Source organism: Gopherus evgoodei, chromosome 1 (genome assembly GCF_007399415.2).
Source record: "Gopherus evgoodei ecotype Sinaloan lineage chromosome 1, rGopEvg1_v1.p, whole genome shotgun sequence".
Taxonomy (NCBI): Eukaryota; Metazoa; Chordata; order Testudines; family Testudinidae; genus Gopherus; species Gopherus evgoodei.
Window position 1 is genome coordinate 250,941,006 of NC_044322.1, and position 24,899 is coordinate 250,965,904.

Here is a 24,899-nt window from a genome sequence, read left to right on the forward strand (position 1 = left end):
CTATTCTCAGAACTGGCAAACCGATATTTCCAGCCGAAGGCTTAATAAAAGGCATCAGAGGACCCCTTACCAGGCACTGTGTAAGATGTGGATTTGCAGTTGTGGTCTCCACTGGTGCCCAGTTTGGGCAGATGATGGACAGTCACTTGGTACATCTGGCCAGGCTCCACCTCAAAGCGGTTGAAGGTGAAGTTCCACTGAAACAGAGGATGAGGATAGAGTCTTTATCAGACAATGTCCTGTCAAGGCACTGAAATTAATAGCTGATCCTGTTCTGTCCCCCCATTCTTCACCTCTTTTGGCAGCTAGGGTGAGACATGGACTCCAAGCTAATTAAACCTGTCCAGAATTCCCCTGGCTCCATCTCCATGTGCCTGTTCAGAATGGGAAGGGTAAGGCTACTTTTGGGGGAGGTCTAAATCACTATATGGAAACTCTGGGCTGAAATGCGAGAATCACAACCCAGAAATCACTTAATTGTCTGGACAGATTTCAGTTATGTTTGAAGAGAGATTAGTAATCAAGGGCAGATTAAGGGAAAAAAGTATGTATCCCCTTCAGTACAATTTGTATGAGTGAAATTGTGCAAGCCAGAATAAATTCTGCAGTGCTCTGTAAGTGTATGTATTCATATGGATAGCCAGTTGCTCTGCCTTGGTGTTTCTCACTTCTATATCATTACCCACAATGCTCTTTACATCAGTGAAGATGTCAAAATTCTGGAGAAGGTCACTATGCTCCTGTAGGACAGAGTTTTTCTCCACAGCACGCTTAGGCTTGTCTACACTGGCAATTTACAGCGCTGCAACCTTCTCGCTCAGGGGTGTGAAAAAACATCCCCTTGAGTGCAGCAAGTTTTAGTGCTATAAATTGCCAGTGTAGACAGTAGACCAGCGCTGGGAGCCACGGCCCCAGCCCTTAGTAATACATAGTCCCAGTTGCCCAGGAGGGTAGGTACAATCTAAAGGACAGAAGTGGTGGGAAAAGGGAGCAGTGAAATTGTCCCCATTTTACAGATAGGGAACTGAGGCACAGAATACCTGATTTGCCCAGGGTCACACAGGAAGTCAAGGGCAGAGCTGGAAATTGAATCCAGACTTCCTGAGTCCCAAGTTCACTGCCTTAATCACAAGGCCATCCTTCCTGTTTAAGCATTCTGTGCTATTCATGGAGAAGCTTTGCTAATTGACTGAGTGAACAGGAAACAAAGCTGTGGGTTAGAAAACCGTTTGTCAGAGCCCTCTTTACTCACCCGGCCTCCATCCGGACGGACCTGAAGTGGCAGATTGTTCTGAAAGTCAAACTGGGCACAGATTTGTTGATTATTGTTCACTTGTAGCACAGCCAGTTCCACTCCCCGGAGATACTGAATGCTTGCTGAGGGAGGGGAAAGGGGGGAGAGGTTAAAGTTTTGTTCTAGCAATTCCAAATCTAAAGATTTTACCTCACCCTACCCCCAGAGATTGCCAGCATGCCGGCATGTCACAGGTCCACTCCCATTCACTTTATCCCATCTGATTTACTAAGTCCCTTGCCGTCAGCTACCTTCACATGACAAGAACAGCCCATAAACTGCTGCATCAGTTTGTGGGGCACTTAAATGAAGTGCCATGGGAAATGGCATCAAAGATTCTGGAGTGGGATCTTAAGGAGACTGGCTGCAAGTAGGTGAGTGTGGGGGTCATGATATCAAGAGTCTGAGAAGTCCCATTTTATTCATTATGCAGCTTCCTGCAGGCAGCAGAAAGTACGTCTAATAAATAAATCCAACCCTCCAACTTCACCTCAGAGAATCTCAGTGCTATAACCAGTCCCCCTCATCCTCCAGCCTTGCATCTCAGGGCGGGTATACTCAGTTTTTGTACCATTATAACTATCATTTTAGAAACAGCAAAGAGTCCTGTGGCACCTTATACACTAACAGACGTATTGGAGCATGAGCTTTCGTGAGCAAATACCCACTTCGTCGGATGCATATTCACCACGAAAGCTCATGCTCCAATACGTCTGTTAGTCTATAAGGTGCCACAGGACTCTTTGCTGCTTTTACAGATCCAGACTAATACGGCTACCCCTCTGATACTTGACATCATTTTAGAAACAAGCATAGTTAAAGCAGTACCACCCTCTAGTGGGGACGCAGTTATAAAAGGTACTTGTATTAGAATAGCTTATTTCTGTAAATGTACAGAAATAAATTATACTAGTATGAGCACATTTATACCTGCATCCAAACTGAAATGGTACAACCCTCTACCTATATCTATTTTTAAACTGATGTAAGAAAAATGTTTGTTTTGTTTTTGTGGATACAGACTAACACGGCTACCCCTCTGATAAACTGATGTAGTTATAGTGGTACAAAAATGTGGTTAGACCAGTGCTCAGACAACTCTGGAGTGCATCACTTGACTCAGCAGACATCTAGTATTGTTCATTCTGACTCCAGCAATGGTCAGTTTAGGCTGACTAGTGTGTGCAAAGGGGATTTCCCAAGTCTGTGAAAATCAACTATGTTTGAAGAGTGATGGGAGAAAGCTGGAGAAAGCCTCTGGTGAGAACCAAGACACACATGCATGTAGGAAGTCTGGATTATAAGAACTGGATCTGATTATCCCAAATGGAAGAAACTTGCACTGGATTCAAGACAGCTGCACAAAAGTGACATTTATTCTGCCTGGACCGACTCCTAACCTGTACTATTCATAGTACAAGGAGGAATATAAAGCTATGAATAGTATAGGTTAGGAGTTGGTCCAGGCAGAGTAAATATAAGTCTACTCTTCCCTCACTTCTCCTTCCCATTAGGCCTTCACCAACTTTTGATTTTGTAGACATGTCTTTTTACTATTATGAGTCCTTCAACCCTTGAACAATTCTTAGTTTCTAGTAAATGAAATGTTTTCTAGCTAGTTCCTCTTGCCATCAGTCTGTGCACATTTGTAAACCTAGTTTGTAAGCTCCATCTGCATATTCAGGATCAGTTTAGAGTAAACCTCACTCAGTACTGTAGTTGAGATTTTCAAAGTATCTATGAAATATAAACCTGTTTAAAAAAAATCAGACTATAGTGATCCCAGTTTAGGGCTTTGGACTGCGGGTCTTTATCTGACACCGACTGCACTGGGAGCTCACCCTCATCTTGGTAAAGTTAAGCACCACTATTGGGCTTTATTTTTCCACATTAAGTGCTGCCCTTCCATTCTAACAGCAGCATTTGATCTCTGTTGAAGACTAAGCAATGAGGGAAGGAGAATTGCACTTTTACTCATTTCATGTCCTTTGACCCAGTAGACAAGCTGTCCAAAACTCATCTCAAAGCTCAACTTCCACAGCTGAACCAGTGAATGACCGCAAACACTACAGTCCCATCACTCTCTTTCAGAGATTCTATAATCTCTCTAAGCTCCTCCCCTTCCATGTCTATGTTAAGCGATCACTTACCATCAGTAGCCACCTTCCATTCTATCCGCAGCACAGGGAGCAGTTTTCCCTCATCATGGAAAATGTCAGGGTGGACATCAAGAACGCTTGGAGCAGAGGGAGTCCATGTGGAAACCTGTAACCAGCTTTGGTCCATGCAGGTACCTGTCAGTCAAAACAAAGATATTTCTTAAGCTTACTTCCACCATGGCTCACTGCTGGATGACATAAGACCTGCACAAGTGCATGCAACTATGCCCTCCTCTAGTGCAGTGGTCTTCAATATTTTTTCACTTGTGGACCCCTAAAAAAATTCAAGTGGAGACATGGACCCCTTTGGAAACCTTAGTCTGTGGACCCAAAGAGGTCTGTGGACCCCCAGGTGCCTGTGAACCACAGGTTGAAAACTACTGTTGTATGGTAATAACAATCTTTCGCAGACCCCTTAGACAGTCTGCAGCTCCACAGACCACAGGTTGAAAACCAGTAAACCCTGCTGGCAAGGTCACTGACATTTTCTTTCATAGTCCTTGTAGTGGAAAGCCATGTTCTGAGAGCAGGTAGATCCAGCCATGTTATATGAACTATGAATACTATACTCTTGATTAATCTTCCGGGGAAAATATTTTTCTTTGTACATTTTTAAGGCAAAAAAGGGAACATTATGATCACCCAGTCTGATCTCCTGGTCAAAACAGGCCATAGAATTTTGCTCAGTAATTCCTACATCAAGTCCATAATTTCTTGTTGAGCTAGTTCATATGTTTTAAAAAGAAGTCTAATCTTGATTTAAAAACTTCAACTTGATGAAGAATCCACCATATCCCTATGGCAATTTGTTCCAATGGTTACTCACTCTAATTGTTAAAAAATTCTGCCTTATTTCTAGTCTGAGTATGACAGCTTCAGCTTTCAGTCATTGGCGCTTACGTTTTGCTAACTTAATGAGCCCTCTGGATGGGAATATAACCAACATGGCTTTATGGAAAAAAAATCATGTCAAACCTGATTTCATTTTATGATGAGATTATAAGTTTGATTAATAAAGGTAACTGCATAGATGTTAAATACCTAACTTACTACCACACAACATTCTGATTAAAAATAGCACTATACAGTATCAAACTACACATTGAGTGAATTAAGTAGTAGCTGACAGACAGAGCTCAAAAAGCTGTCGTCAATGGGGAATCATCGTTGAAAGGGGGTGTTTCTAGTGGAGTTCTGCGGGAATCTGTGCTAGGCCCAATGCTGTTTGGTATTTTTATCAATGATCTGGAAGTAAACATAAAAAACATTGCTAATAAAATTTGTGGAAGACTGGCAGAAAAGTATATAATGAAGTAACCAGAATAATCATACACAGGGACCTGAATCACTTTATAAACAGGACCCAATTCAGTAAAATATATTTTAATACAGCCAATCATAAGGTCATACATCTAACAACAACAAATACATCATATATCAAATATCATACCTACAGAATGAGGGACTGTATTCCAGAAAACAGTGATTCTCAAAAGGATTTAGGAGTTACAGTAGACAAACAAGAGCTCCCAATGTGATGCTGTAGCAAAAAGGGCTAATACAATCCCTGGAGATATAAACAGAGGAGGAGTAAGCAGGGAAGTGATTTTATGTCTGTATATGGCATTGGTGAGATTGATATGGAAATACTGCAGCTAATTCTGGTGTCCACATTTAAAAAAAAAAAGGTGTTAAAAATTGGAAAGGATGCAGACAAGATCCATAAAAATATCTGAGGGCAGGAAAAATGCCTACAGTGAGCTCTATTTGTTTAGCATATCTAAAAGAAGATCAAAAAGCGACTTCATTAAGTACCTTCACAGGAAGGCACCACCAGGCACTTAAGGGCTCTCTATTGCAGAAGATAAAGGCACACAATATTATCAGAGAGAGTAATTAACTATTGGAACAAAATACCATGGGAAACAATAAATTATCCATCTCATGAAGTCTTAAAATCAGGACTGGATTTCTCTCTCGAAGATATACTTTAATCAAATACAAATTATTGATCTTAATCCAGGAGTAACTGGATTAAATTCCATGGCCTGTGTCATATAGGAGGTCAGACTAGATGGTTTAATAGTACCCTCTGGTCTTTAGAAACAAACAATTATGAATCTACCATCAGCAATCTTGTTCCCATTTAGGAACTTCTACACTGATCAGGTTCTCTCAACTTTCTCAGACAAAAACCCAGACAGACTGAGTTTATTTAGTCTTTCATGGTAAGGCAGGTTTTTTAAATGTTGAATCATTCTTGTGGCTCTTTTCTGAACCCTTCTGGTTTGTCAACATCCTTTCTGAAGTCCTGAAACAGTTTCACTGATGCTATATATACTGGAAATAACTCCCTATTTCTACTCAACAGTCCCCATTTTATACAAACAAGGATTTCATTTGCTCTTGTAGTTACCACATTGCACTGGGAGCTCACATTAGGTGGTGACTTTCATCAGTATGTCATTTGCAAACTTTACAAGCAATGATTTTACATCTTCTTCCAGATCGTCTGGGGAGGGATACCTCAGTGGTTTGAGCATTGACCTGCTAAACCCAGGGTTGTGAGTTCAATCCTTGAGGGGGCCATTTAGGGATCTGGGGCAAAAATCTGTCTGGGGATTGGTCCTGCTTTGAGCAGGGAGTTGGACTAGATGACTTCCTGAGGTCCCTTCCAACCCTGATATTCTATGATAATTAAAGTATTGAACAGCATTGGGTCAAGAATGATCCTTATGAGAGCATACCAGAAACACCCTGTGGATGATGAGTCCCCATTTACAATTACTTTTGCAGATCTAACAGTTAGTTAATGGATTTAAGAATCTAGCTGTGTATCATATCAATTTCATATAATGCTAATTTTTAAATATCATGAGATATTAAGACAATGCCTTACACAAGTCTAAGTATATTATGTCAGGTTTCAGAGTAGCAACCGTGTTAGTCTGTATCTGCAAAAAGAACAGGAGCACTTGTGGCACCTCAGAGACTAACAAATTTATTTCAGCACAAGCTTTCATGGGCTACAGCATCTGCGAAAGCTTATGCTCAAATAAATTTGTTAGTCTCTAAGGTGCCACAAGTACTCCTGTTCTTTTTGCGTATATTATGTCAGTTACCTTTGTCAATCAAACTAATAACGCCTTCAAAAACAGTATCGAGTTTGACCAGGCCTATTTTCCATAAAACCATGTAAATTGGAATGAATTATACTACCAGCCTTTAATTCTTTACTTATTGTAAAGTAAATACCCATCCCCCATCAGCCTTTCCATGCTTTTGCCCAGGAAAGATGTTAAGCAAACTGGCCTATCCAGAGCATCCCTTTTACCCCTTTTTAAATACTGGCTCATTAGCTTTTTCCTCTGGCACTTCCCCAGTACTGTACTTCCAGATTTCTTAAACACTCAGTGAATTAAATATTCAGTTCACTTAATGGCTCAGAGAGCTGCTTAGCCAATTCTTTAAAAACTGTTAGTGTATGTTATTCAGTCCCGCAGATTAAAAGATGTTTAACTTTGGAAGTTGTTTAATATCCTTCCTAGTTAATGTTGGAATAGGAAGTATTTAATTTTCCACTGTAAGACACAAATACAACACCCAGTTTCTTCCCAAGTAGAGAATATGGCTATTCAACACTTCTGTCTTTTCTGCAGCATTCCTGATAATTTTAATGTATCTATCTAGTAATGAACCTATATTATTTTTGTTTGCTTTTTGTATCAATTTGCTGAAGATCATGCCTGCTAATTTAGTCACTTCTATCAATTTTCCTTGTTTTATTGTTCTTTAGCAGCAATAATTTTACGTCTAATTTTACCTGCTGCCTTAGTGAGCAGAGTGTGGGATGGATATGTATTACACACAACAAACTTACCCTAAAATCTTACTGTAATTTTTTTTTATTGACAGTTTTGAACAGAAGCTAAATAATTATGGATTTGCTCTTTTCAAGAACTCTGGCCTGAAAGAAGTCTGAAAAGAGACCTGAGCTATTTGCCTGTTGGAAAGGGCTGGTTTTTGATTAGGCAGCAGAGAATAGCTCATAATTCTCATTAACAGGATAATGCTTAACTTTGCCACCTCTCAGTGGCTTAAACAGAGGCACTCACCATCTGATTTCAGTTATAAAAAAGAGAGAGGAGGGAATATACCAGAAAGAAGAAAAACTGACTTACTATTTCTTACCAGGCAGTTTAGATCCTGTGGAGAAAACAAGAAAATTATTCTGAGATTAGAAGTTGTTTTCTCATTTATTTATCCTGATCTGGTGACAGAGGGGCACAAAGAAGAGCAACAAATATGGCCTGGAAAAACTGACTTACCAGGAAACAGTAACATATAGCTTGGCTAAATTACAGCTCAGGGGTAGGCATGATAACTATCTACAAGCACTGGAGTATTTAGGGTGACATTATTGCTAGGAGTAATGGGATGAAATTAAAAGAAAATTCAGGTTGAACATCAGGAAAAGCTGCCTAAAATGAAGTCCAGTTAGATTGTAGAAAAGTCTCGCAAGAGAGATGGTGAAAGTCCCATTGCTTGAATCAGATAGACCTGTCTTTGCCATGATGGCTACAAATTATTACTGTCTAGCACTGGTCATGCTGGCAGCCATCTGCGACTTCTGAGATCATTTTGACCTACACTTTGAGCTCTCTGGGGCAGAACCTGTCACTGTGGTATTTGTTCAAATAGTGCCTAATACAAAGAAGCCCTCTTCTGTGTTTGAGGTCCACAGGTGCTAGAACAGAATAGAATAGAAATAATTATGGTCACTTTAAAACTGGATTGGACAAATCACTGGAGAGCAACCGTAGAGAACAATCCAGCATTGTCTCAAGGGAGATGGACTGCATGAGCTAACAGTTGTTTACCACCTTTAATTTCTATGATGCTCTTCTGAACCAAGGCACGAAGTGTTTTAGCATCTTTAATCAGTACCAGTCCTCTAAAAGGAGAGTGTTTTTATCCTCTTGAGAACCAGTTTTAAAGCTGAACTACAAACGGGGGGGAAATGAGTTACTGCTCTTTTATACTTTATGAAGAATCAAGATGGCCTGAAAAGAAATAAAAAGGCAGAGGGAATGTGATTCTGCTTCTTTTTCCACGTCTGGTCTACCTTGGAAAACTATGGTCTTGTCCTCACTAGGAAACTGGTGCATTCTTAACCTGAGAGTTAGCAAACATGAGGTAAAAATCCTAGTGAAGACAAAGCAATTTGTTGTTTCCATATGATTTATAGGCTCCCCCATAATTTCTGGCTTCATTATAAAAAAAAAAGTGTGCTTTTACAGAAAGAACTTGCTGCAAAATTCTAGTCTTTGCTGAATTTTCAACAGTCCCTCTACAATTAGTGTGGGAGAACTCACAAATACCTAAAGCTCAAAAAAAATCCTTCAGCAAACCAGGGAAAACCAGGTTTGACATTATAGATGTTTTTAGGTAAAAAGAAAAATTAAAAGCCTCTTCCAGGCCCTTGTTACGTACACCATAAAGTACAAAAGGGTACAAATGTAATTTTAACAATAGTATTTTGGAGGTAAACATATCTGCATGCCCATAAGTAATATCACAGAAGTACTTAAGGAACAGGTACTCAATTTACTACAAAATTCAGGTCACATCAAAGGTCATCATGTCAGAAAACTTATTACAAATCTGGAAAATATTGTTCTAGTGGCATGCAGCAGGCCATTCAAGTTGTACCAATCCAAGAGGAGGTAGAGTCCGACTACTCTGGCCATTCTAAATTTGAGTTACACAGAGGCTTATGTAGGGATTTACCTGAGAGCTAAAATAAACTTGGTGAAGAATGATTTTCATTTACAAGGGACATTGTCAAGTAGCTTATGTTCAACACTGAGGTTTTGAAAAACAAAAAGAATTTCACTAAAAGTGCCAATACTCACTACTATCTTCCTAACACAGAATTAGAGTTAAGGTAGGAAAACACCTACCTTAGAGAGAATCAGAGCCTCCAGCTGTTACTCAATAAGAGAGGGAGGGAGAAGAAAAAGACGGTTACTCACCTTTGTAACTGTTGTTCTTCATGATGTGTTGCTCATATCTATTCCAATTAGGTGTGCGCACACCGCGTGCACGTTCGTCGGAAGATTTTTACCCTAGCAACACTCGGTGAGTTGGCTGGGTCGCCCCTTGGAGTGGTGCCGTTATGGTGCCAGATATATACCCCTGCCGACCCAACGGCCCTTCAGTTCCTTCTTGCCGGCTACTCCGATGGAGGGAAAGGAGGGCGGGTTTGAAATGGATATGAGCAACATCTCAAAGAACAACAGTTACAAAGGTGAGTAACCGTCTTTTCTTCTTCGAGTGCTCGCTCATATCGATTCCAATTAGGTGATTCCCAAGCCTCACCTAGGTGGTGGGGTCGGAGTGAGATGTTGCAGAATGCAAAACTGCTGAGTCAAATGCTGCATCATCTCTGGACTGTTGAACCAATGCATAATGTGAGGCAAAGGTGTGAATCAATGACCAGGTAGCTGCCCAACATATTTCCTGGATGGGAACATGGGCCAGGAAGGCAGCAGATGAAGCTTGAGCCCCAGTAGAATGGGCAGTGAAGTGGCTAGCCGGAATGTGAACCAAAGCATAGCATGTATGGATGCAGGATGTTACCCAAGATGAAATTCGTTGAAAGACCTAATGGTCTCATCCCATCCGGCCTGCCACAGCTACAAAGAGCTGAGGTGACCTTCGAAAGGGTTTTGTTCTCTCGATATAAAAGGCGAGAGCCCTGCGAATGTCTAGGGTGTGCAGCTGTTGCTCCCAAAGCGATGGGTGCGGCTTCGGGAAAAAGACTGGGAGAAAGATGTCTTGACTGACATGAAAGGCGGACACCACCTTAGGGAGGAAGGAGGGGTGTGATCGCAGCTGTACCTTGTCCTTATGAAATACCGTATACGGGGGGGGGGGTCCGCTGTCAAGGCTCGAAGCTCAGATACTCATCTTCGGGGACAGGTAGCAGTGCCAAGCAGATGTTGGTGCTGGTAAGGGTCGGTGTCGGGGCTCCTTCTCAATACCAGAGCAGTCCGGGGCCGAAGGGGCACTCCTTACAGAAGCAGTCTGTTGGGTGCTCGGTACTGACGCTGCAGGACTAAGTGCCAACTCTATGAAGAGCTGTTTCAGTCGAAAGTCCCGCTCCTTCTTCGTCCTTGGTTTAAACGACTTGCAGATGCGGCACTTATCGGTAAGGTGGGATTCCTCTAGGCACTTGAGGCAGGAGTCGTGGGGATCCTCTATTGGCATCGGCTTTTGGCAAGCCAAGCAGTTTGAATCCTGGTGCCTTGGGCATGTGCCCGTACCGGGGTGGAAGAAAGGGGCTAATTCCCGATCCCCCCTTAAACTATATACACTAACTAACTAATACTAACTATAACTACAAGAACTCAAACTATACACACAATAAACAGCAAAGAACTATGAGTAGCTAGGGAAGTGGAGATCAGCAAAGCCGCGCTCCACAGTTCCAATGACCGTCACGGGTGGTAAGAAGGAACTGAAGGGCCGTTGGGTCGGCAGGGGTATATATCCAGTGCCATAATGGCGCCACTCCAGGGGGCGCCCCAGCCGACTCACTGAGTGTTGCTAGGGTAAAAATCTTCCGACAAACGTGCACGCAGTGTGCGCATACCTAATTGGAATCGATATGAGCAAGCACTTGAAGAAGATCATCAACTCCTCCCCAAACCAGCAGCTCATTAATGGGAATGACCACTGCTCCCACCTTACCTTGATCCCTTACTTCTAGTCCCCAAATAACTTATTGGGTGGGAAACCAGACTTCCAGCCACATTACTAGATTCCAGCATTAAGGTCCCCGATTCTGCAAGCACTTAAGCATGTGCCAGAGTCCCACTGAAATCAGTGTCTCATCTTCAGCTTTACTGAACTGGGGCCTAAGCACTGGCACCACTAGAAACTCTGATTAACTGTGCCCTCCAGTGGGTAGAAGGACCATCATGATCAAAGCTATACTGAGATTACACTTAGCTTCAAGTTTAAAATTAATGAGAAAAAAAATATTTGGCAGGCCAGGCCTCTATCTTTAAAGCTCCTAACACACTAAAATTAGTCAGTCAGCTAAAGTGGATATATTGAATCATTGCACTCAAACTAATTTAAGAGTGCCCTTGCATCAATTAAGTTAAATCGATGCAACTTCTATGTTTAGACAATTTCTAAATTGGATTTTTACATTCTATCAGTGTTAATAAAGCATCTAAACACAAGTGGGGACATTTTCTCACCACTTTTATATCTTCAAATGAGAACAGTTTGCTTGGATTGAAACATTCCCATGTAGCATCTGCAACCGAAACTGTTGTACTTTCCCAGTGAATGAGAAGTAGAAAGTGATTAGATATTGAGTAAACCAATGCAAAGCCAGCTAATCTATTTTTACTGAGAGAAACACAATTCAAGGAACATAATACATGTTGAAACAAATTTAATTATCACAAAAGCTTAAGTGTTAGTAACAGAATTTAAGGACACAAGAATATGTTATTTTACCTGAAAATGTCCCTTTAATCAATACATTCAAAGAAAGTAATGGGCCACAGATTATGAAAATTCAATTTAAAAACAAACAAACATTCAAGATATAAAAAGACAAGTCTGACAAACAATTACTCTCCTTTAGATAAAACCAATCACCTAAATGAATCATTCTGTACTTGGACAATTTTAGATTACCAGTAATTACTACAAATTGTACTTCATAATAAAGTCCTTGCATAAATGATGATAAGTTATTTATACAAAAGGCAAAGCCATCTGCTTTCATTTAACTATTGGTTTTTCTTATCAGTGGATAAGTCATGGGTGCCTGGAAGCACAGCTGTTGTTCCAACATTTCTTGGTTTGGCACCCACTGGGAATTATTTGACAACTGCAGGCTCAAAGGGAATATAGTGCCACAAGAAACAGGTTCTTGAGTGGAGAATTTTGAAGCAGCAGCCAGGAGTTCTGCCTTCGCAGAGAGGGAATGGTTACTCACACTGTGCAGAAACTGTGGTTCTTTGAGATGTGTCCCCTTATGTGGCTCCACTCTAGGTGCGCTTGCACCCCCTATACCTTCAATTGGAGATTTTTCATAGCACAGGCCAAACGGGTACTGCATGTGTGTTACTCAGCCTCCTAGCATTGTTATATAGCACTGCGTGGGCTAACCATCCTCAGTTCCTTCTCCACTGCAAAGCCTGCCCCATGACAGGGAACTCTGAAGCAGAGGGGAAGGAGGGCAGGTAGCAGAACAGCCATAGGGACATGCATCTCAAAGAATCACAGTTACTGCCTGGGATGAATAACCATTTCTTCTTCTTCTTCTTCTTCTTCAAGTACTATCTCTATGGGTGCTCTACTCTAGGTGATTACTGAGCACTACCCCTTTAAGGAGGAGTGAGCTTCAGTCCAGTATGGAAAAAAGTACAGCTGAGCCAAACACAGTATCGGAAGCAGAATTGCAAATTACTGCACAGAGTAGTATGGTAAAGTTGTGGCTTTACATATTTCAATTATAGGAACTTTCTTAAGAAAGACTGTGGAGATGGAAATGGATCTCAGAGTGAGCTCGTATGTCAGTGGGTGCTCCAAGAATATGAGACTGGTAGCAGCTATTAATACAATCAATTCTCCACCTAGAGATCCTCTGTTTAAAGATTTTTAGCACACACATTATGGGATCTTTCCACCAATGAGACATTCCTTTACAGAAGTGGGTATAGAAAGCAGTGTGTTTAAACTGTGTCTGCTCATCCTGAACCAACCTGGAAGGCATTGTATGAGCAGTCAGTGTGATCTCTAGCGAAAGTGCCAGCCACCATATGCACCCCGTAGCTAAAGACAGTTCCTTATCAGAGTTTGAAGGCTGATCTGAATTGTATTAACTAAGTTGGATAGACACAGAAATCTGTGCATTGGGAGGCAGACTTGCTACTACTGAATCAAGACAAGCCCTTATGAATTCCAGCTTTTGAACAGGGGTCAAGATGGACTTCTGAAAGTTCAACTGCAGGCTCAGTTTGAGGAAGAGTTTTATGGACTCCTACATTGCCTACAAAGTTACTTCCAAAGAGTGTCCTTTTAGAAGCCAATTTTCTATGCAAGGGAACACCAAAATTCTATTCCTGTGTAGGTGTGCCGCTACTACTGACATGTCCTTTGAAAAGATCCTTGGGATGGATGATAGGCCAAAAGGGAGCACCCTGTACTGGAAATGGTCCTGGCATACTGTAAAGTGTAGGAATTGTTTGTGGGATGGGTGGATCGCAATTGGCATATGTGTGTCCTGAAAGTCAAGGGCCAAGAACCAATCCCCTTGATCCAGTGACGGGATTATTGCTGCAAGTGTCACCATTCTGAATTTTTGTACCTTCACAAAAGGTGTTAAGTAGTCTTAAATCTAGAATGGGTCTTGAACTGCCGCTCTTTTTTTGGAACCAGGAAATACCTGGAATAAAACCCCTCCCCTCTGTGCTGTGTGGGAAATGGTTCTATAGTATCATGCAGGTGTAGAAGAGTCTTAATTTCCTGCCACAGCAGGTCCTTGTGGAAGGTGTCCCTGAAGAGGGATGGGGAAGGTGGTGAGGTGGAGGGAGGATGGAAGCTAATTGAATAGGATGAGTACCCTGTGGAAATGATCTCCAAAATCCACTTGTCCATGGGCAATGAGCTCCCAAGCCTGCCAGAAGTAGTAAAAAGACAGTAAAAGAGGAAGGCAGGTGAAACATTGCAGCTCATCAGAAAGAGGATGGCAGCTCAGGACCTTGATCATCCCATCAAAAATTAATGTTTTGAGGTAGAAGGTTGTGAAGTTTGAAGGCCAGGAGCTGGGTGGTTTCCTCCTGGGGAATCTCTGCCTCTTGTGGTAACATTCGTAAGAGCTCTGTGAGCTTGGGAACTGGGTGGAATAGGTCCTCTGTACTGCTCAGAACCTACTAAATTCTCTCTTCTGGGCAGGTGTGTAGATCCCCCGAGATTGTGAAGTGGCCCCGAAATCTTTTTATGTATGCAGAGATTCATCCATGTTGTCAGTGAATAACTTAGTGTGGTCAAAAGGAAGGTCTCCTATTGTATTCTGGACCTTCTTAGGGAATCTTGAGCACTGAAGCCAGGATGCTCTCCTCATAACTGCTGCCACAGAAATTGAATGAGCATCAGCAATGTTGAAAGAAGTCTGCAGAGATGTCCTGGCAAGGAGCTGGTTTTCGGCAAGAATTGTCTGGAACCACTGTCTGTGTTCTGTTGGCAGATGTTCAATAAAGGAGATGAGTTTGGTATAATTTGTGTAGTTGAACTTTGCCATTTAGGCCTGGTAGTTGGTGATTACAAACTGTAAAGTAGCTGAAGAATAATACTTATGTTTTTACTATAAAGCATAGACTTAGTGTGTGGTGTTGCCTTCTACATTCATTAACAGCCTCGACAATCAAAGAGTTAGGAGAAGGATGAGAAAATAAAAATTCTGACTCCTTAGTGGGAACTGATATTTTTTGTCTGCCCTCTTGCACATGGGAGGAATCGAGGCTGGAGTATATAAAAGGAATTTTGCAGGATCCAGCAGTGTCTTGTTGACTGGCAAAGCAATGCAGGAAGTGGAGGCTATATGAGGGACGTCGAGCAGCTTATGATGCGGTTCTTTAGTCTCCCCAAGGAGAATCTGTAAAGAATCCATAACCCTCTTGATGAGCTCGTGAAACTGCTTAAAACAGTCAGCCAGGAATGGTAATGATGCCGTGACAGCTTCATCCGGGGATGAAGGCAAGATGTTTGCAGTTGGAGAAACTTCCTCGTCAGCCCTGTCCTCCTGTTCCTCAGAGGTCTCTTCCTGAGGCTCCGGTCTCCTAGAAAGGGAGGGTGAGGTGGTTTGTCTACGAATGGCAGAGATTGATTCCCCAAGGCAACAGATGCGGTGGGAGTGTCTGTTGCTCACTGGGGTTGCCTCCTGGCACAAACAGGCAATGCTTGAGTCCAGGAGAACCAGGCATACCTTTGAAAAGGGCAAAACCTCCGCAGAATGGGAGAAAACTATCTAAAAGCTATATATATGGAATTCTTATTTTGGTTTAAAAAAAACTAATACAACTATTATTAATACTAACTATTATAATACACTCACTACAAAAGCTAAGAGAACATAGTTGAGGAAAAACAATGTGGACAACTAGCTAAGGCTGTCTCTCAAGCGAGGGCAGTTGAAAAGGAACTGAGGATGGTTAGCCCATGCAGTATTATATGGCAATGTTATGGTCCATGAGGCTGAGTCACACGCATCCGCCTGCATGTGCCAAATGAACATTGATAGGAGAAATCTCAGATCAAAGGCGCCGGGGCGCAAGCACAACTGGAGTGGAACACTCATAGGACACTACTCGAAGAAGCAGCTAACTCATCATGGCAAGGAGATGCCAGTTGAGGCAGGAAGAGGAAGTGTTGCAACTCAGTTTCTCAATCTACACTACCTCTCTAAAAACTGAATCACAATGCAGATTTAATCAGAGTCACTTCCCCCAAAACCAAATGTTCTAGGCCAGTGTTTCTCAACCAAGGGTATGCATACACCTGGGCACACGCAGAGGTCTTCCGGGGATACATAAACTCATCTAAATATTTGCCTAGGTTTACAACTGGCTACATAAAAAGCATTAGGCAAAGTCAGTACAAACTAAAATTTCATACAGACAATGACTTGGTTATACTGCTCTATATATTATACACTAAAATGTAAGTATAATATTTATATTCCAATTGATTTATTTTCTAATTATAGGGTAAAAATGAGAAAGTAAGCAATCTTTCAATAATAGTGTGCTGTGACACTTTTGTATGTTTATGTCTGATTTTGTAAGCAACTAGTTTTTAAGTGAGGTGAAACTTGGGGGTACGTAAGACAAATCAGACTCCTGAAAGGGGTACAGTAATCTAGAAAGGTTGAAAGCCACTGTTCTAGGCAAAGCCATTTGGAGAGATTATCCATAGACATCTCCCCTACATCATTCTTTTTTTTGTCCATACAGAACTGGCAACAGTATTCAGGTTCATCCAGCAACATCAACTGGATTGTGACAAAAAGAAGTCTGTTCCCACTGAAATTATATTTAATATTAACTCCATCTTGAGCACTCAGTAAGATTTCTGTTGGGCTTGCTTTCTTGCTGGACCTCTTCATGACATCTGTAATTTTTTTTTATAGCAACCACATCTATAGGTTAAATGATCATCTGTAGATACTCACAAGTCTCTGTAGTCCCCAGACAAAGTGGGTAATCCCTGCAATAATATATAGTCTATTTATAATGCCAGGGTATACTGACTAGATCAGGGCTAGGCAACCTATGGCACACATGCCAAAGATGGTACACAAGCTGCTTTTCAGTGGCACTCACACTGCCCGGGTGCTGGCCACCAGTCCGGGGGGCTCTGCATTTTAATTTAATTTTAAATAAAGCTTCTTAAACATTTAAAAAACCTTATTTACTTTACACACAACAATAGTTTAGTTATATATTATAGACTTAGAGAAAGAAAGACATTAAAATGTATTACTGGCACACAAAACCTTAAATTAGAGTGAATAAATGAAGACTCGGCACATTGCTTTTGAAAGGTTGCCGACCCCTGGACTAGATCATGGACCAGAATGAAATCCTACAAGCAGAAACAGCAGTAGATATGCCTCCTACTTAGTGCAGGTCTCCATTCCACTCTCCTCCAGACTTTCAAATGACTTGTTTCCCAGTGCAGAGTTCCCTTCTTCCTACCCCATATTGGTCTCTTCAACTATTGGGCAAAAAGCTTTTGTTTATACATAGCTGGGCTCATTTAAAAATTAGAAGTTGTGTCTAGTCAGGCAAAAATTCAGGTTATTAATTAGTCAGGCTGAGATGCTTCCAGTACCTAAGCATCCTAAGCCTGTATAACCACACATACTCCTAGGTATTTGCCTCCTTAAAGGAAAAGTTTATGTGCCAGAGAGTCTGAGAATGATTTCCTGACTATAAGACAGGAGAGGAGAAAACAGCACAAAACTGAACCATAAACCCAGGCAGGGAAATAAGAAGCCGGGGGAAGATTTCTGGAAAGCTGGTTCCACAACTATACTACCAAGGAAACAACAGCATATCTGTACCAGGCCTCCAGGAAAATACCAATGATTTTCTTCTCCTTTTCTGCTCTCTAGCTAGACTTGACCAACTTAGACATCTAAACATCTAGCTACTCCTTGCTAGACCCCAATAATTGCCATAGACCACAGATCTGTATGACAGAAAGGTGACACAACATGACGCCTCTCACATCATCAGTAGCTACTACAGGTTCCCCTCCTCTCGTAGCTACATACAAACCCCTTTCAACATTGTAGAGGAAAAAGCATAATTTTTAGCAAAGAAAGGGTTAAAATTTTAACCAACAGGAATGCTCTGATCCCATTGCTTGATCATTTAAACAAATAGCTACGTGTCACAGAACCAAGATGACTTTTTATATGATGTTGCTCATTACTGGTTTTGGAAAACCTTGAACAGAATACTACATTAACACATCTATTTGTATAACTATTGTATAACTATAGTATCTCCTTCACCCTCTCATCCCAGGATATACATCAAAGAGGGTACTGCCTCAATTCTCCAAAGCAGACAGAGCAACTAATTTCAATTCCAAGTGCAACCTCAGATTTTAAATCTAATGACATTTGTTGCATTGTAACTTCTACCTAAGCTCTCAGAATATAAAATCTTTGGGGGAAAGTACCATCTTTTTGCTGTGTGCACATGATGCTAGAATAATAACGAGCCTCCACTAGGGGCCTCACAGTAGTACTGCAATACAAATACATTGTAAACACTGCAACAACTACCACCCCTCTAATACTTCATTTAAAAACCTAGAAAATAGAGGAAGACTGTTTAAGGCCTCCAAGCCATATGTAAAATAAGCAGGGTCTGGACAGGAGGTTGCCACATTGAGGTGAAGAAGAACTGAAATTATATCCATTGGGCCAGGTGCTAACGTAGGTTCACAGAATTATTGCTGGTTTTCCAATCTGTTAAGAGGATTCCATTATTATCAGATGGTTTACACATTCTGCAGATTGGCATACATAAGCACATTACAATTGCCTATCAACTAGAGGAAGAATTCTGCTGTAAGACATGCTCCAAGTTATACTATGTGAAATTTTCATTTGACTTTTAACATAATCTACATTTTCAGCACTCTTCCAGGCTGTTTGCAAAGTATGAATAAAGCCATCAGCTTACTGAGGACCACAGTATTATGCATAGTTATAGCTCATATGGATCATGATATGCGGAGAAGAACAGCCTGAAAGGTTGAAAAAATTGATTAATTTGGGTAATGCAGCATTCTGGCATTCTTCAAATTATATAAAAGGTATCAATTAGACTAATTCCAACTGTTGGGAGCTACTTAGATCAATACTGGTGCTCTTAAAGGAAGACCATTATCAGGAACTGAAGAAAAATGCACATGTAAAGGCTCTGTGTAATAAAAGTGCAATACATTGGAGTGCTGGTAAGAGAGTTGGCTTTATTCATCAGTCCCAGACACTAGATGTGGGACAGGTTTGCAAAGCTTAATGCCATTCTTGCATTAGAATGATCAGTATCCACTGACTCCAGTAGCTACTGTTACACTCTGGAGTTTGACAGTTTTACTTAACCAAGAGGGTGTTCATGGAAGACGAACTACTTCAGTCATCAAGCATGACTCCTGTCTTTTGCTCTGATCTACTTTCTGGATCCTCATTTCCAATGCAGCTAGCCTGAAATATTTTAACCTTCAGTCAGAAGAGGAATTACAATTCAATCAGAGGACTACAACCGACTGAAGTGGGGAGGCCGTAACTAAAACGAACCTGACAGGCTACATCAGACTTTGACCTGCCAGAATTTCTTGCATAACAAAAGTGGACTATAATCAAATGAGCATACACAATTACTGCTGTTTAGCTACAGAACTTCTCCTCTAAATGGCACACTTACAATTTGGATACAAAAAGTTAGCTAAAAACCTAATGACATCAAAAATGTGGACGTGTTGAATAAGTCACACAACCACATATATGATAACAAGCAGTGATAAGTCAAGTCATCACTCTTGAATTATGTCACCTCTAATTTGTGCAAATAGTTTTTACCACGCTGCATGTTCTTCCCCTGCCAACTACCACTATTTCACAAACCACAGTATTGCGTTGGTTTCAAACCTTCTAAGGCTCTATTCAGAATCAGAAGCTGCAGCTGAATTTGGCAGCTCATTTGTCCTGCCAGGAGCACATATCAGCACTTTTGGATCCACACCGGCTACTTGCTAGGTACTAGGTAGAACATACGGTGTTGGTTTTGACTTAGAAAGTCCTAAATCACCTGGCAACTACTTATCTGAAATACCACCTCCCTTCACAAGCCACATTGTCACAGCTGTGGTCAGCAGGAGTACCTAAGCTAGATCCCTACTTGTGTAAGAGAGACAGGTAGCTGGTGGGATGTTCTCTGCGAGGACCATTCATCTTTAGAAAGAAGACAGAGTACCAGTTATATCCATAAAGCTAAAAATGTGCAAGAGTTTCCACAGTAACAGACTGATGGAAGGTGGGGGTTAGGATGACGAGGAAATAGTAAAGGGAATAGTTTAACATAAAAGCAGAAGACAGCTCACCACTTTAACTAATGCCACACAGTAATGTTTGTAGGCATCATTACAGAGATAAGTTTAAGAAGGGATTTAAAAGATAAGGAAGAAGCCTTATCAATTTTGATGAAGAATTTTTCCCATACATAAAAAAAGCAACATGGAAGACAACATGGAGGTGCTTGAAGCTACATCTGAGCAAATAATGGATTTTTAGGTTCCTTGGCAATTTTGAAAAGTCAGAAAAAAACTGTTCATGCTGACTTTCACTTTTTATCAGTACAGTAATTAAACAGTCATTTGAGCAGGGACTTGCGCTTGGGTCTCCCAAATGCTAGGTCAGTTCCCCAACCGCTAGGCTAGAGTGTCATTCCCACTCTCCTTCCCTGGTCCAATGACTATCCATTGTCCTTCACAGTGACAATTCAGTTATTCATGACAATGGCTAGCCATTGGGCCAAAAAGATAATGAGAATGACTACAACTTGGTAGTTAGGGCATGCACCTGGAGGCGGGAGACGCAAGTTTAAGTCCCCGTGGAATGTCTTCAAGAGGAGAGATTAAGAAAGTCCACACAAGTTTATTCCAAAACCCAGTGGTTAGGACACTCTCCTATAATGGAGTAGACCCAAGTTCAAATCCCTGCTTCACTGGGGGGGGAGGCGGGGGGAGGGGGAGAGAATTGAATCCAGAATTGAATCCAGGTCTCCCACATCCCAGGTGAGTGTCTAACTACTGGATAAAAACTATTTATCCATAAAGTTTTGCCAAGCTCTACTTAAGGCGAGCTTCAGTGGCAGAATGAAGACGTGAGTCAGTGGCTTTATAAATTAATATTTATATCTGATTTAGTAACCACATTTCCTTTTGTATTTTTTATTCTTGTCGATGCTTTTAAAAAAGAATCACAGTGCTGTGGGCAATGGGAAACATCACAAATCTGGAAAATGGGATACCGGTCCATCAGCACTGAGTCATAATGCTTCAGTCATACAATTAATAGGAGGCCAATATTTCCCAGCAGGACTCTGTGGGAACCCAAAGGCACCTGCATTAGCCTGGGAAGGGCTCCCTGCTGTCCCCTAAAAAGTGGCTGCAGCAGGACAGGAAGAGTTCCAAGCTTGCAGGGTTTACCCCTCATCTGAGCATGAGTACGTGTAATGTTTTTGGTGAGCTACCTCTCACGTGCATGGCTGCTGCAGCCCGACCTACTTATGCTCTACTGCCACTTCCTTTTTCTGATCCCTTATCTTGCAAGAGCAGATTAGTTAGGCTCTGTGTACACTATACAAATAATTCCTTACCAAAATTGTGTTTAGAAGTGGTTAAAAAAAAGTCAATTTTCCACCGAAAATTTAAAAAAAATTTGCAAAAAACAAAATTTAATATTTCTGCTTTTTAAAGTTGTTCAGTAAAAATGTTCTATTTTTGAAAGCCCCAAACTAAAAAAATTATCAAAAATTTCAGTTTTTAGTTTGTCTGTTTGTCAAAAAAAATATGTAAAATTTTGATCCATTTTGGTTAAAAAGACATTTTTTAATGAAAAGTGTGTTGAGACTATTTTGACTGGCTTTAGTTGTGATACTGGTTGTTCTGGCTAGCAGCAACAGTCTACAGCAAAATAAAAAAAAAGTTAGCATACAAAGGAAAAAAGGGAACACATACCGTGGCCCAGATAGACATACATTTTCTCTAGTTCCTCTCTGCAAAAACTCCACTCCCTCTCCTATCCATCAGCATCACTTTTATGAAGTATAACAGATTCAATGAGTGTTCCTTCTGTAAGGTCTTTTGTGGGTCCCTGTCCTTTTTCCAAGTTAAAACTGGTGGTCTGAACTTAAACAGGGATCCAGGTTCTCAGCACATTCTGTACATCTTTCCAACAATTTATTAAAATTGGTAGGGGTTACCAAACATTGTATCCCAGAGGGCTTCAAAAAAACAGATCCTTTTATACAACAGTTACAGAAGCAATGACAAAGGTGTTGGTCAAGAGCTGCAATCCAACTGGCTGAAGAGCCTTTTAACCTATGTGATTATGTTTAAATGAGCACATTTGGAGGATAGAACCTTGCCTCCAACCAGATTACTAACCACATTCAAACATTTCTTACTAAAAGGTTCTTGGTTTACTACTGCAGAACTGGAGTAACAGTGATGAATCAGGCCCACAAAATTGAAATCTAAATGTATTTTTAAGAAATTACTCATTTCCCTCTCCAGCCCATGGAAACCGTTCAGTATTACTTTTGTGCTCATCACAGGTGTCTGTTGATATCACACTTCCCATTCTCTGCCCCTTCTCCTGAATCGCAGCAACCAGATCAGGGCTTTCAAGAACATATGTTACGGTTGCTTGCCCCAAGCTGCTCAAATTATCATCACTAGCAGAATCTTTATTAGGATTACAAAAGGGAAGTGCCTATCAGCAACCCTACTTAGCAACAGTTTCCTTTTAAAAAAACCCACTACAGCGGCTGCTGCTGACTGGGAAGGGTGTCAATGGTATGCTTTCTGAGGTCAGGCTCAGACTAATGCTGCCCAGGGAAATGGGAGATTTGGCTTTTCAAATGCAAAAATTTAAAGAGACAACTTTTGTGTATTTATATCTAAATTTTTACAGGTATACCTAAAAGAGCATTTTTGTTATTTACCAGTACTACTACTACTCTTAATGTGTTTTTAAATATTATATAAACGTACATAAATTGATGGAACACTAAAGTTGGAAGAAAATTAAAAATCAAGTAAAGTAACAACATATGCACCTCATCCATAAATGCACATCCAGGGTACGTAGAGACATTTGACTGCATTCAGCCAATGCACATCTCAACATGCTACTTCTCATTTACAGTAAATTGCTATGCAGCTTGGTATGCATAAAGACAACCAGAATCCAAGCAACTAATCAGAAGGTGTTCAGGGATTAGTATAAATTATTTTGCAGTGTTATTCTGATCAAACTGTAAAAATAGGCTAATGGAGTTTTGATCTGTGTGGTTTCATCAGACAACCAATCAGGCAATGTCCTTTTTCTCTATTTGTGAGAATTCTGTCATAATTTATTGCACAGTGTGTACATTAAACCTTTAGAAGTTGATTGCTCACTTGGGGTATTTTTATTAAGAGCAGTTAAAAGTTACAGAACTTACTGAGACTATACAGGGAGAGCAATTCAGCTGTGATTGAACGTTCACAGGAATTAGGGAGGGAGACAGCAGTTTGCAGCTGTGAGGGAAGAAAGAGGAGTCAGGTTGAGAGGAACAGAAGAGTAAGAGAGAAGAAGGCTGGGTCTCTTGTAAAGAAGGACAGAAGGGACTGGGAATTGACACATTTGCTTGCTCAGCATTTCAGGGTTAAATAAGGGTTAAATAAATCTGGCCACTTCAGCTTGGGTGGGGACCCGCACTACTGAGTCTACTGGGGAAAGTTTTGAAAGGTTTCAGAAAATATCTTCCATTGTAAAGGTTCCCTTAGTTAACCCTAGACTAATGGTTCCCAAATTTGATTGATTCACATTCCCACCTTAAGAACATAAGAATGGCCATACTGGGTCAGACCAATGGTCCATCTAGCTCAGTAGCCTGTCTTCCAACAGAGGCCAATGCCAAATGCTTCAGAGGGAATGAACTGAACAGTCAATAGGCTTAGGGACACCCACAGCATGTGGTTATGTCCAGCCATCCTGGCTAATAGTTACATTTTTGGCCTTCACAACCTCCCGAGCAATGAGTTCCACAGGCTGACTGTGCATTATGTGAAGTACTTCCTTTGCTTGTTTTAAACCTACTGCCTATCAATTTCATCGAGTGACCCTCTAGTTATGTGAAGGGGTAAATAACACTTCCCTATTCACTTTCTCCACACTGTTCATGATTTTATAGACCACTATCACATTAGTCATCTCTTTTCTAGATGAATAGTTCCAATCTTTTAAATCTCTCCTCATATGATGGCTGTTCCATACCCCTAATCATTTTTGTTACCCTTCTCTGCACTTTCAAAATTTTAATTTTTTTTTTAAGATAGGGCAACCAGAACTGCGGACAGTATTTAGGATTTGAGTGTACTATGAATTTATATAGTGTAATTGATATTTCCTGTCTTGCCTATCCCTTTACTAATGATTCCTAACATTGTTAGCTTTTCGACTGTCGATGCCCATTGGGCTGACGTTTTCAGAGAACTATCCACAATGACTTCAAGATCTCTTTCTTAAGTGGTAACAGCTAATATAGACCCCACCATTTTGTATGTATAGTTGGGATTACATTTTCAAACATGAAATTCAACATTGATAAATGCAAAGAAATGCATCTGCCATTTTGTTTCCCAGTCACCCAGTTTTATTAAATCCCTTTTTAACTCTTTGCAGTCAGTTTTGGACTTAACTATCTTGCATAATTTTGTATCATCTGCAAACTCTGCCATCTCACCATTTATCCTTAGATTATTTTTCAACATGTTGAACAGCACTAGTCTCAGTACAGATCTTTGAGGAACCCTGCTATTTACCTCTCTACACTTTGAAAAGTGACCATTTATTCCTATCCTTTGTTTTCTATCTTTTAACGAGATACTGATCCATGAGAAGACCATCCCTCTTATCCCATTACTGCTTACTTTGCATAAGAGCCTTGATGAGGGACCTTGTCAAAGGCTTTCTTAAAGTCCAAGTGCACTATATCCACTGGATCACTTTTGTCCACGTTTGTTGACCCACTCAAATAATTCTAATAGATTGGTGAAGCATAACTTCC

At 40.8% G+C, this 24,899-nt stretch overlaps 1 protein-coding gene across 3 annotated transcripts in view; it reads right to left on the bottom strand.

Moving 5' to 3' along the window:
- Positions 1-24,899, bottom strand: part of IL17RA (interleukin 17 receptor A) — a 55,136-nt gene that overhangs the window by 14,507 nt on the left and 15,730 nt on the right. For all 3 annotated transcript variants that reach the window (XM_030542962.1, XM_030542956.1, XM_030542949.1), the window contains 4 exons: positions 7,635-7,659; positions 3,445-3,588; positions 1,253-1,377; positions 71-197 (listed from right to left, as the gene is read on the bottom strand). In XM_030542962.1, coding sequence (XP_030398822.1) covers positions 71-197; positions 1,253-1,377; positions 3,445-3,580 — 388 coding nt within the window. In that variant the 5' untranslated portion in view covers positions 3,581-3,588; positions 7,635-7,659. The remainder of the gene's footprint in view (positions 1-70; positions 198-1,252; positions 1,378-3,444; positions 3,589-7,634; positions 7,660-24,899) is intronic.